This window comes from Cydia amplana, chromosome 16, assembly GCF_948474715.1.
Source record: "Cydia amplana chromosome 16, ilCydAmpl1.1, whole genome shotgun sequence".
Lineage (NCBI taxonomy): Eukaryota > Metazoa > Arthropoda > Insecta > Lepidoptera > Tortricidae > Cydia > Cydia amplana.
In genome coordinates this window covers 15,754,061-15,767,861 of record NC_086084.1, presented here as the reverse complement: position 1 = coordinate 15,767,861, position 13,801 = coordinate 15,754,061, and the positions used below count along the sequence as shown (strand labels likewise).

The 13,801-nt window shown below is 42.8% G+C and overlaps 1 protein-coding gene across 1 annotated transcript; it reads right to left on the bottom strand.

The window, feature by feature from the left end:
* Positions 1 to 2,440: 2,440 nt before the first annotated feature.
* Positions 2,441 to 13,240, bottom strand: LOC134655479 (nose resistant to fluoxetine protein 6-like). The gene is made up of 14 exons (XM_063510942.1): positions 13,068 to 13,240; positions 10,868 to 11,007; positions 10,394 to 10,575; positions 9,002 to 9,147; positions 8,011 to 8,125; positions 7,488 to 7,575; positions 6,427 to 6,593; positions 5,889 to 6,074; positions 4,853 to 5,026; positions 4,279 to 4,432; positions 3,580 to 3,822; positions 3,181 to 3,336; positions 2,782 to 2,937; positions 2,441 to 2,671 (listed from the first exon to the last, which is right to left on the bottom strand). The coding sequence occupies exons 1-14, from the start codon at positions 13,132 to 13,134 to the stop codon at positions 2,441 to 2,443; spliced, it is 2,205 nt and encodes a 734-aa protein (XP_063367012.1). The 5' UTR covers positions 13,135 to 13,240.
* Positions 13,241 to 13,801: the final 561 nt, after the last annotated feature.

The window sequence follows — 13,801 nt, the reverse complement described above, 5'->3', positions numbered from 1 at the left end:
GTAGAAACGCGCAGTATGACACGGGCGTGAAGCCAGTCACAGACATACATACCATGTAGTAGTCCGACATGTATGTGGGCAGCTTCTGCGAGCCGACTAGACCACGCTGCACTAATGTATGGAGCAGGAACGCGCAGTATGACACGGGCCTGAAGCCAGTCACAGACATACATACCATGTAGTAGTCCGACATGTATGTGGGCAGCTTCTGCGAGCCGACTAGACCACGCTGCACTAATGTATGGAGCAGGAACGCGCAGTATGACACGGGCCTGAAGCCAGTCACAGACATACATACCATGTAGTAGTCCGACATGTATGTGGGCAGCTTCTGCGAGCCGACTAGACCACGCTGCACTAATGTATGGAGCAGGAACGCGCAGTATGACACGGGCCTGAAGCCAGTCACAGACATACATACCATGTAATAGTCCGACATGTATGTGGGCAGCTTCTGCGAGCCGACTAGACCACGCTGCACTAATGTATGGAGCAGGAACGCGCAGTATGACACGGGCCTGAAGCCAGTCACAGACATACATACCATGTAGTAGTCCGACATGTATGTGGGCAGCTTCTGCGAGCCGACTAGACCACGCTGCACTAATGTATGGAGCAGGAACGCGCAGTATAACACGGGCCTGAAGCCAGTCACAGACATACATACCATGTAGTAGTCCGACATGTATGTGGGCAGCTTCTGCGAGCCGACTAGACCACGCTGCACTAATGTATGGAGCAGGAACGCGCAGTATGACACGGGCCTGAAGCCAGTCACAGACATACATACCATGTAGTAGTCCGACATGTATGTGGGCAGCTTCTGCGAGCCGACTAGACCACGCTGCACTAATGTATGGAGCAGGAACGCGCAGTATGACACGGGCCTGAAGCCAGTCACAGACATACATACCATGTAGTAGTCCGACATGTATGTGGGCAGCTTCTGCGAGCCGACTAGACCACGCTGCACTAATGTATGGAGCAGGAACGCGCAGTATGACACGGGCCTGAAGCCAGTCACAGACATACATACCATGTAGTAGTCCGACATGTATGTGGGCAGCTTCTGCGAGCCGACTAGACCACGCTGCACTAATGTATGGAGCAGGAACGCGCAGTATGACACGGGCCTGAAGCCAGTCACAGACATACATACCATGTAATAGTCCGACATGTATGTGGGCAGCTTCTGCGAGCCGACTAGACCACGCTGCACTAATGTATGGAGCAGGAACGCGCAGTATGACACGGGCCTGAAGCCAGTCACAGACATACATACCATGTAGTAGTCCGACATGTATGTGGGCAGCTTCTGCGAGCCGACTAGACCACGCTGCACTAATGTATGGAGCAGGAACGCGCAGTATAACACGGGCCTGAAGCCAGTCACAGACATACATACCATGTAGTAGTCCGACATGTATGTGGGCAGCTTCTGCGAGCCGACTAGACCACGCTGCACTAATGTATGGAGCAGGAACGCGCAGTATGACACGGGCCTGAAGCCAGTCACAGACATACATACCATGTAGTAGTCCGACATGTATGTGGGCAGCTTCTGCGAGCCGACTAGACCACGCTGCACTAATGTATGGAGCAGGAACGCGCAGTACGACACTCGGGCAGTCCAGGTGAAGCCGCGCCATTCTAGGATGCCGCGGAGCACGCCTGTAATACAAGGGTTTATCGTAAGAAACCTTCAGCACGATGGACCTTTATGTAATGTATTTGGTGTTAACTAAAATCTCTCTCTCTCTCTTTCTCTCTCTCTCTCTCAGCAGAGTTTTATGAACCCCCGACGTTTTATTGTTCCTTTATTAAAATGTGAAGCTACACAACCGTTTCCCAACAAGCGATTTGTCGATGAACTGCTCGCCGGCACCGACAGCCGACAGTACCTCATCCTTAAGTATTTCATCTGGTTGAAAACTCTTAAGAAGTCAAGACAGAACTCGATGATTCACTGACAGAATATTCATTGAAAATATCTATAAAGGTGTACCTTCATGGAGCCCATCATGACGGATATGAAGGTGAAGACTTGGAACAGCGGAATCCTTCGCGTACAGGACCCTCACGGCAGTCGGGGGTCATAGCGTAGTAGATTGAACGCAGTGTAGCGGCCGTAGCGGAGGGCTAGTAGCCGTCCGCGCAGTAGATATAACATACCCTCAGCCTTGAAGATGGATCCCATGATGAATATGAAGGTGAAGACTTGGAACAACGGCTTGCGCAGCGTGGCGTACAGCACCCTCAGCGCCGTCAAGGGCTAGTAGCCGTCCGCGCAGTAGATATAACATACCTTCAGCCTTGAAGATGGATCCCATGATGAATATGAAGGTGAAGACTTGGAACAGCGGCTTCCGTAGCGTGGCGTACAGCACCCTCAGCGCCGTCGAGGGCTGGTAGCCGTCCGCGCAGTAGATATAATATACCTTCAGCCTTGAAGATGGATCCCATGATGAATATGAAGGTGAAGACTTGGAACAGCGGCTTCCGTAGCCCGGCGTACAGCACCCTCAGCGCCGTCGAGGGCTGGTAGCCGTCCGCGCAGTAGATATAATATACCTTCAGCCTTGAAGATGGATCCCATGATGAATATGAAGGTGAAGACTTGGAACAGCGGCTTCCGTAGCGTGGCGTACAGCACCCTCAGCGCCGTCGAGGGCTGGTAGCCGTCCGCGCAGTAGATATAATATACCTTCAGCCTTGAAGATGGATCCCATGATGAATATGAAGGTGAAGACTTGGAACAGCGGCTTCCGTAGCCCGGCGTACAGCACCCTCAGCGCCGTCGAGGGCTGGTAGCCGTCCGCGCAGTAGATATAACATACCTTCAGCCTTGAAGATGGATCCCATGATGAATATGGAGGTGAAGACTTGGAACAGCGGCTTCCGCAGCGTGGCGTACAGCACCCTCAGCGCCGTCAAGGGCTGGTAGCCGTCCGCGCAGTAGATATAACATACCCTCAGCCTTGAAGATGGATCCCATGATGAATATGGAGGTGAAGACTTGGAACAGTGGCTTCCGCAGCGTGGCGTACAGCACCCTCAGCGCCGTCAAGGGCTGGTAGCCGTCCGCGCAGTAGATATAACATACCCTCAGCCTTGAAGATGGATCCCATGATGAATATGGAGGTGAAGACTTGGAACAGCGGCTTCCGTAGCCCGGCGTACAGCACCCTCAGCGCCGTCGAGGGCTGGTAGCCGTCCGCGCAGTAGATATAACATACCTTCAGCCTTGAAGATGGATCCCATGATGAATATGGAGGTGAAGACTTGGAACAGCGGCTTCCGCAGCGTGGCGTACAGCACCCTCAGCGCCGTCAAGGGCTGGTAGCCGTCCGCGCAGTAGATATAACATACCCTCAGCCTTGAAGATGGATCCCATGATGAATATGGAGGTGAAGACTTGGAACAGTGGCTTCCGCAGCGTGGCGTACAGCACCCTCAGCGCCGTCAAGGGCTGGTAGCCGTCCGCGCAGTAGATATAACATACCCTCAGCCTTGAAGATGGATCCCATGATGAATATGGAGGTGAAGACTTGGAACAGCGGCTTCCGCAGCGTGGCGTACAGCACCCTCAGCGCCGTGAAGGGCTGGTAGCCGTCCGCGCAGTAGATATAACATACCCTCAGCCTTGAAGATGGATCCCATGATGAATATGAAGGTGAAGACTTGGAACAGCGGCTTCCGCAGCGTGGCGTACAGCACCCTCAGCGCCGTCGAGGGCTGGTAGCCGTCCGCGTAGAAGAAGGAGCCCGAGTATACGTTGAAGAGCACGATCGGGAGCGTCAGCCAGATCACCCAGCCGTATTTCTAGCAAATAAATATGAGATGATCCATTTTTGAAATATTAGTAAGGTAAATGTGGGGAAGATCGTCTATATCTTCTTTAGTTGCTTCTAACTCGTGCGTTTACAATTGTGCACATACTCCACTTACAAAAGGTCGGTAGAGCAGAATGAGTGAAGAAATAATTGCCTGCAGGACTGGAAATCTTGGTCAAGTTTCAAGATTGTTGGTGAACTAACAGCTGATGAGTGAAGATTAGCATGAAATTTTTTAGAGACGTGAATCTTCTTGAAACTTGTAGACGGTCAGCAGTCCATCGGACATACCGAGCACAGATGGACATGAATTTACAGCTAAAGACTAGGTACACTGCAATCTTTCAAAGACGATCTTCTCGTTCTTGAACCAAAGGATAGTCAGAAAACCGTCGAGAATTATTAGACATTTTTGGTGGGTCAATATAGGTAGTTGAAGACCAACCTGAAATCTTTCAGAGACGACTTTCTCGTTCTTGAACCAATGTATTGCGAGCAGCCCGCAGGCCATGCCGAGGATGTAGGTGAACATGTTGGTGTGCGCGCGCACGTACATGATCCGGAACGTGTCGTACGTCTTGTAGAGGCTACGGTATAATCTGGGCAAGAAAACACTTAAATTAGTCAAGATTTAGAAAATATTTACAAAGCATATAGCACTTCAAAAGGGGTTTTTTGTAAGCTTTTGCTCCGTCTCGTTAAATAACCCTGGGGTCTTCTTGGCAATGTAATCTAAAGAATTGACGAAGTTTTGTATGAAAGCGTCTGCCATCAGATTTTCTCACCCAAACAGCGACTATTTCTTCACCAACAAGCGTCTGTGTAGACTTGGGATACCCTCCTCTAATTGAGGGGGGATTTAAATCTTCTCGAGGCAGAGGTGCAGGGTTGGAGGCGGTGTAGCTTTTGTTTGACGTTCAAAAGCGCATTGTAATATGCCTACTTGAATAAACTATCTTTTATCTTGTTTAGACATATTTCATTAAAATGAAAAACTATAGAGAATTTGTTCAACTTACTCTGGAGTCTGATAGACCACCGCATCCAAGTCCTGAAAATAGGTGTGAGCCGCTGGCATAACCAGCGCGAGCACTCCCAAAACAGCTAGTACCATGGCCTGATAGCGCGGACGGCGGAACACCACGCATACTAGCACACCTAGTGCGCATAGCTGAAAATCAGCTGCTAAGTACCTATGTAAAGATAAAAACTCATCAAGGCTTATTTATGGACATATGTACCAATACCGTTAACAGTTACGGACTCATTAGGTATATAGGAAAATTGATCAAGAGAGAGCTTTACGATTGGCAAACTCAGACCAATGACAAGTTTAAAAGAAAATGAGCTTCTTCTAGAAAAATCATACTATACAATAGACGAATTTTTAAATGACCAAACATTGTAATAATGCTATGCTATGTACTTACCCATATTAAACTAATTAAGTTCTATTAAAATATTATTGTAAACATTTATCGACATTTATGCACTCTAAAAACGACATAATAACTAATTAATGTGACCATATTGCTTATTGTTTGAATTTATTTATATATTAACCTGGACATCTATATTTAATATTAATTAGCATGATAATTCATAATTTCTTACTATTCTCATAAAAGGAGTGACATTGAATACTACATAAAGGTCGATAAAGTACAAAATTATGAATAGATTTTATTGCTATTGATATAAGATGCATGCATATACTTACCTAGACTTAAGAAATATTGAGTGCCCTTACAGGGTGTCATGTACCTACCATTCTCAAATCGTAACACCTAATGTAACATGAACATGACTGCAATATAATAAAGAATAAAGAATAAAGAATAAAGCTCTTGTACTGTTCCATACTGTAGGGCTAAGAATTAAGATGGTCGGTTCTTTATCATTTGTCACCATACCTGTCACGTTCTAACAAGTATGTAAGTGCGAAAGTGACGGGCATAGTGACAGGCGATAAAAATGGAACTATACTGCCACCGCAGGTAACTGATAGGCTATAGAACAAGAATCCATAAGCGTATCAATTTAATTCCAACTCACCAAGTTTGTGGCAAGCAGTGCGAGTTGTCATATATATAGTTGTTGATATACAGCAGATGCGCCCACCAGTACTGCCAGCAGGCTTCGGCCTCGGAGATGACCACTAAGTCCCATTGCGGACCGTCCGCCAGGTGGCGGTTGATGGTCATCACCGTGAACAGCACTATCGCCATCACGGGGGTCAATCTGAAAAAGGACGGCAGAGTTGTGAAGGCAATTGGCATCATCATCAGCTGAATGACGTCTACTGACGCTTAGATGGTTGGCATTCCTCAACTGTTTCTTTAGAAACCTAGCTCCTGCCTCGCCCAGCTAGATTGTGGGATAATCTGTCTTTCGCGGTATTTCCGGACCGCTACGGCCTTCAAACCTTCAAAAATAGAGCGTACTCCGATCCGAACCATTTGCAACCCCTTTGTTGTTGCAGTTGTCCATAGGCTTACATTCAAACAATTTATCTGCTCGTTTGCCTCCTACATCATAGAAAGAATAATGAAATGGATCAAAAATCATGAGAAATCTCTTTAATGTTCCTCACCTCAGCCAACGCAACACAATAGCCTTGGGCCATGCCCAGATAGTGATCTTAGTCTTCTCTGCCAGCAGCTCCAGGTTGAACGCCACCAGGAAGCCGGACATCACGAAGAACGTATACGTGACCACGTCGCCGTTCACGAGCAGGACTTTGAAGGGGTCTTCGTAGGCCTTAGAAGAATTATTTTGGGTAATTTTGCCACATAATATTTAAAACTTTCGCGTTTTGAACACATATTAACTCACATTTATAGACCAGTGATACAGAAGTTAAAGCCAAAGGATCTATCTTCGGACGTGTCCGTGGATATTGTGAGTGTTGCGTGTCGGACTATTGACAATAATTAAAATTATGTGTAGTGGGTGGTTTGAAAATGTGATGTTTACCCCAAACTTTTTCATACGCTTTTCGTCGGGTAGTTACACAAATCTGTTTTGACATTTTGCTGGGACACCAGTTAGCTGCGACCATGACCAATGAAACCTGTGTCGAAACGTCGGCGTCGGTAAATAAAGGTAATTGAATAAATTTCGCGTTAGACCCGTCTATAAATGTGAGTTAATTTTGCTACAGTCTCTGAGGAAAGAATTATTTGGGGTAATTTTGCTACAGTCTCGTAGAAAAGAATTATTTGGGGTAATCTTGGTATGATCTGGAGGCTTAAAGTTTCTTTAAAAAAGCTGCTTTTCTTTCTAATAATAAATGATATGTACTTGTATTTTGCAATGCAAGTGGAGTTGGTGTGGTTCAATGTCTAACGTAGCTCAACAACAACTTTGGTTTTTTGTGTTCCGTACAAAATGTTGCTTACGGAGCACATATGGATGATTTCGGGCTAGCAAATCGGTTAAATGCTTTTATTAGTTTGGTAGGTACCGTACACTCGTTATCTATTTCTGCTGGAAAGTTATTGATGTATTTAATAATATTATTTCTATTTCTTTTGACTTGCAGAATACTTTCGGTATATCTTTGAATTTAAGCAAAATGCGTCATTATAATTTCACTCATATCCATAGGTTTTCGGTTCTATAATTCAGTCATCTTAGGGTTTGTTGTCTTACCACTTCGAAATAGAGAGGGTTTTTTAAGAAGGAAAACGCCATCACTAATGCTGTGTGGGTCGTGAACACTCCGAATATCGTCAGGGTTCTGTGGACAAATTAAAAAGAATATCTGATAAAAAACGGTCTGCAAAAAAAATCTGACCCAGTTGGGTACAAACACACAGCCAGAACACATAGGCCTACAGCCTCCATTTGGTTTATGAAAAAAAAATCCGAAAAGAATCTCATTCAAGTGTTCAGGGGCCCGTTCATCAAAAGCTTGTAACTTGTAATACAAGCGGAAGTCTCTTTTTGACAGCTTTGGTTAGAAAGGGACTTCCACTTGTATTACAAGTTACTAGCTTTTGATAAACGGGCCACTGGTCCAATTAATAAAGAGTTTCCCTGGTTAAAATAGTATTTTTCAAACCTATTCATGAGGCGATTCTTTTTTCCCGTTCTACAGTATCATGAATCGTGTTTCCTCCAGTTCCGTTTTTACTGAAGCCTTATCCAATCTAACAGGAATTTGCCAGGTTACCGTAGTCCATTGAAGACTCGAAGCCTCCGCAGTCTGTGGTCGGGCCCCTCGAACCCGACAGCGGTCAGTTTGCGCCAGTTCCGTCGGATGGAGAACGCCAGTAAGTACGGGTTCCCTGGAAGACAAGTTAAGGACGTTCATTAAACGAAAGTGGATGAGGTACCTGCGGATAAGTTTTTAAGATTAGAATCTTAATGGCGATCACCGATGCCGCGTAGCCAACGTGCGAATCGCTTACGCTCCGTAGCGTTCGAAACGTCACTGTCACGGTCGCACTAATATGAAGAGTCGTTTTCGTTCGTCGTCGTTTCGTAGTCGAAGCGATAGCGATTGTCAGCTTGGCTACAGGCGCTTACAATTCGTCCAGTTCACCAGAGTCAGATCAAAAATCCTCAATATAACGTTTTTTCCGTCTGTATCCTAAAGGGCCCATTTTGCTTACGCTCCGCGATCGAAACGCAACAGTCACTGTCGCACTAATATAGAAGAGTGATAGAGAGACACAAAGGATTTCGTTGTCGTTGTCGATTGTCAGCTTGGCTAGGCCGGCTGATCCTGAGAAATAGTGCAAGCAAGAAAACAACCGCCATCTGACCTTCAGAAAGGAAGCTAGATCTGTCTGGTTTCCTCATGATGTTTTTCTCCAACGAAAAGTAATTCCAAGGAACTCTTTGGTAATCGCTGGGGTATTATGAACTCGGGACCTTCGGTTGAAAATTCGCATACCTTACCGCTTGTCCGCCTTCACCTAAACTGAGCGGCTACCGTGAAAACCGAATTTCGCAAATTGCGGGGATCTTTCTCTTTTACTCCAATGAAGGCGTAATTAGAGTGACAGAGAAAAATGCCGGCAATTTGTGAACTTCGATTTCCGCGGTTATAGCCCTGCCCTGGTTTTCAAGTTATCAACTATGAATCGTGGATTAAATACGTTAGTACGTTACTGTTTTGTTTTCAATACAATTCTTCAGTTAGTAGACACTGAACTAACCTGATGTGTCGTCTTGGATGAAGTCGTGCCACGTCCCCAGCACGTTGACTATTATGAGAGTCATGTAAACGCCTGCCATTATGTAATCTCCGGCGGTGAAATGCCTTTTTGCGCCATTTTTCTTGCATGTTGAAATATTCGTTACTCTGCAAGAAAACAGTTTTCTGTAGCAAATTTGGTACATCCAGTAATTCAGGCTAATGATGTCAAATTATGGCACAGGATTGCTACGATTCATCATGGATTCAACGCATATGGAATCAACGACGGGAGCTCAACACGATACGTCAAACGTCGCTTGTCGAACACCCCTCCTGAATTAATTATCGAACTGCTCGTTAAGTAAAAACATTTATTCAGCAAATAGCTTATGAGTGCGTCCAGATAAAGGATGACGCACGCTAAACCGGGCCGGGGCTGGGCCGGAGCTTCCGGCGCTTCGTTTTCTATGGAAAACACCACGTGATCACCGATAAGCCGTCATAGAAAAAAACATGCCATTTCGGGCCCGGCCAATGCTAGCTAGAGTCATCCTTACTTAATGCAAATGCACTGCGAGTGCGCACTCATGTTTTCTTCAGATTGAGCACCTAATTTTGCGCATCTTATGCAAACTTCGCTTTAAGCGCAATATACAACAAAGCACCGTGTGCGTTCGCGGCGCATTCACTAGATTTAAGTAGTTGCACTTTTACGAGTAGGTGCGTTGCATTTACTTTCAAGCTCACTTGATATAGTTGATATAAAGTACATTCTCGAATCATAAATATAGAAAACATAGGTACTTAATATAAAAAGCGGCCAAGTGCGAGTCGGACTCGCCCATGAAGGGTTCCGTATTTAGGCGATTTATGACGTATTAAAAAAAAACTACTTGCTAGATCTCGTTCAAACCAATTTTCGGTGGAAGTTTACATGATAATGTACATCATATATTTTTTTTAGTTTTATCATTCTCTTATTTTAAAAGTTAGGGGGGGGGGGGGGACACACATTTTACCACTTTGGAAGTGTCTCTCGCGCAAACTATTCAGTTTAGAAAAAAATGATATTAGAAACCTCAATATCATTTTTGAAGACCTATCCATAGATACCCCACACGTATGGGTTTGATGAAAAAAAAAATTTGAGTTTCAGTTCGAAGTATGGGGAACCCCAAAAATGTATTGTTTTTTTTTCTATTTTTGTGTGAAAATCTTAATGCGGTTCACAGAATACATCTACTTACCAAGTTTCAACAGTATAGTTCTTATAGTTTCGGAGAAAAGTGGCTGTGACATACGGACGGACAGACAGACGGACAGACAGACAGACAGACAGACAGACATGACGAATCTATAAGGGTTCCGTTTTTTGCCATTTGGCTACGGAACCCTAAAAAGTGGAACTTACTTGGCGGTCAACTTGTGTGTTCGCCATATGGATGCATTCACGCATTCCTCAAGGACCAACTTTAGGTCTTTAGGGTTTTCCAAGTATCTGCCCTGTGTGAAATCCTCACAAGTTTTTGTGACACATATTGCTCTGTGTATTTGTGTGTGATTGTAATGCTTCTTCGTACTAGCAGAGTATTCCTGTAATGAAATAAGATGTTTTAAGGTTGGTTGTTGTTGAAAATTTAAGGGTTAACGCTAACTGACGTAGACGCGTCGATTTAACCTATTAAATGGCACCCGCGTGGGTGCGCCCGCGAAGTGCTCTCGCGCCAGCTAACGGACGCCCTAAATGTTGTGTCAAGCATGTATCGAAAGATTTGTTGTGAGCTTTAATGTGAGCTGGCCTCGTAGACAACATGCCAATCGCTAACGCTCCGTAGCGAACGAAACGCAACTGTCACTTTCACACTAATATGGAAGAGGTACCTACCTGTAGCATTCGCATAAGGTCCGGGTTTTCCCCAGGGTACAAATCTGCATCTAGGACGCAATACAGTCCTTTAGGTGCCACCAGACAGCGGTCGTAGTCATCCATTTCGTGCAACTCCGGCATTCTGTAGTACTCCGTTACTGGAATATAGTATACAAATTAGTACCTACTGAAATGGCAAATATCTTTTACAAAAATGAAACTTGTTCGTTTCAAATAACAATAGAAATTTAAAAAAATAAATTCATTTTTATTTTAAGTACCTATTATATTTGACCTTAAAATCCTGGCCTTTGCTTGCATCAACAAAGCAAAATATAATTAATTTTAAACATTTATTGTAAAAAAGGTGTGCTTAACTACCAGCCGAGATTTAGATTTAACAAAATGTTATGGTTTCCAACTCGTCTCGGCGATTGATGCGCATCTAACGTACGACATTTACTTCATTTTACATGCACCAATCAGCGTGAGTGATTTTCAATGTCGTATCATAACCATAACAAATTGTTAAATGTGAATCGGGCTCGATGCTGTTCGTCTGTCTGTCTGCCTGTCAGCAGGCTGCTAAAATTAAATTAAATAGTAATTTATTTCAGGCGTAACCTATATGTGTGTTTGTAGTAATATTTGTGTTCAAACGTACAATTAAGTACATATTTTGTGTTTATTTGTGTTTAACTCTTGTGGGCTTACAGGTGACCCCAAAACGCTCACAAGATAATACAAGACAGAATAATATATTGGTTTGTCACTAGATAATTTTAGCAATAGACAAATATGAAACACAGAGGAGGCCTATCACATATACTTTTAAAACTATATTTCCATGGATAATGTTTGGCGGGAAAATATTTACTTTTTTTTAAAGCTGATAAAAATGTAAACTTTGAAAATGTCGGCGTGGGATAGAGACGACTTACGAATATTTTATATATACAATATTTTCATTTTATACAAAGTTTAAGTTTATGTTAGGTTAGATTTAGGTAGGTTAGGTTAGAGAGGGCTCTATTTCATAACTCGTAATAGGTTGACGGTTGAAATTTACACACACTACATATGTAAATGTTTATAATTATTTACCTATGCATTTTACTTATTTGGTGTATCTGTACCGATTTTTATTTCGTTATATAATATTTAAAACTTTCGCGTTTTGAACACATATTAACTCACATTTATAGACGGGTCTAACGCGAAATTTATTCACATACCTTTATCCGCGTCTGGTGGCTAGCCACGACCATGACCAGTGAAACCTGTGTCGAAACGTCAGTAAATAAAGGTATGTGAATAAATTTCGCGTTAGACCCGTCTATAAATGTGAGTTAATATGTATTTTATTTTGTTGCCGAATTTCTTTTTGATTGGTTTTGGGTCTCTTTATTCAAGACGGCATAAATACGAAATCACAACTTGTCCCAAAAATTGAGTTACGCAAATACCATATTTTTTCGTAACTCAATGGATTAAGTTTTGTAGAAAATATAAATCAGCCCATTTCATGTTAAAATTACACTTAGGGTCAAGGAGGGAACAGTGGCTCGGAAAAAAATAGCCGGATACAGTGGCTGCATGGTGCTAAATCAACCTAATTCCAACATGAGAGTGGCCATTTGCTTCCCTGCTAATACAGCAGCCACATTCAGTAAATAAATTCAATTGGACGAGCAATGGTTATTTTAACACGTAATAAGGGTGCTACAGTGTATAGCGATATTTGGGCGACTGAGCCACTGTTTGCGTTGAGCCACTGTTCCCGCCTTGACCCTACACAAATCTTAAACTCTGAATACTACGACAAGCGGACCTGGACATGGGGCCTGTATAATATTTTTAAAGAATTCCAAAATTTGAGTCAACTATTTATTTCTCAAAGTTGCCATAAACATTAGAGTTCCTTTAAATAAAAAAATCATGAGGTTTTATGACCATGAACTGAATTATGACAGGTACCCTGAATGAAACGACTCAATTTAAAAAGAGCTGGCAGCTTTCTCGCGCAGCGTATTACACTCGCAATACAGCGAGGAAATGATGCCAGCGTCCTCGGCACCATGTCAAAGGGGCCCAAATTCTTAGACTTATTTTTAATTTTATTTAGTATTAGTTTTTAGTTTTATTTAGATACGTCAGTTTATGTAGGTATTTGCAAATACATATCTCAGTAAAATAGTTACATTTTAAATATACTTACAATTTAACGAGTATATAACACCTGATGCCTGATGGGCCAAAAACATTAACAATAACAACTTCTGCATTTTGCCTTAATGTATTAAAAATAAATTAATTTTAAATAGCCAAGCGACTATGCGCTGGCGTGAGTCAACCACCAAATAAAATATTATTGTAAAATATTGTAGGGTTTATAATACCTAAATACCTACAGAAACAACCTTATTAGTGTTATTGACATTATAATTTGGGTTCCTTGGATTGGCAGAGACCTCTACATAGTATAAAATTGCCATGAAAAAAATTACATGGACAAATCGCGGCTATGGGCCCGTTTCTCAAAAGCTTGCAACTTGTAATACAAGTGGAAGTTTCTTTCTAACAAAAGCTCTCAAAAAGTGACATCTGGGGTCGATTGCATAACAAACTACAACTAATATTACAAGCGGAACTCCTTTTCTAATTTCACTTATTAAATAAGGAGAAAATAGTTGCAATCGGCCACTGCTTGTAATACAAGTTACAAGCTTTTGAGAATCGGGCCCCATGTCAAATTTTCAAAGAAAGTTTTTTTTTCTTTAGAGCTAATATCTATTTTTGGTAAATTTGATTTTTATTATTAAAACTGAAATTCAAACCTCGATAACATTTTATTTTTATAGTGTATATAATAAGTGTTCCGGACGTTTGTATTTTAGTTTTTATTTTATTTTGGGTAGTTCTATTTCATAACTTTGACGATAAAGAGGAAAA

Excerpts from the sequence above, each read along its gene's own strand:
- LOC134655479 (XM_063510942.1), bottom strand. The coding sequence starts at position 13,134 with ATGCAGAAGTTGTTATTGTTAATGTTTTTGGCCCATCAGGCATCAGGT. Across the intron at positions 10,576-10,867 it reads ACCTTATGCGAATGCTACAG|GAATACTCTGCTAGTACGAA; the intron begins GTAGGTACCTCT and ends ATTTCATTACAG. Across the intron at positions 3,823-4,278 it reads TCGTCTCTGAAAGATTTCAG|AAATACGGCTGGGTGATCTG; the intron begins GTTGGTCTTCAA and ends TTTATTTGCTAG.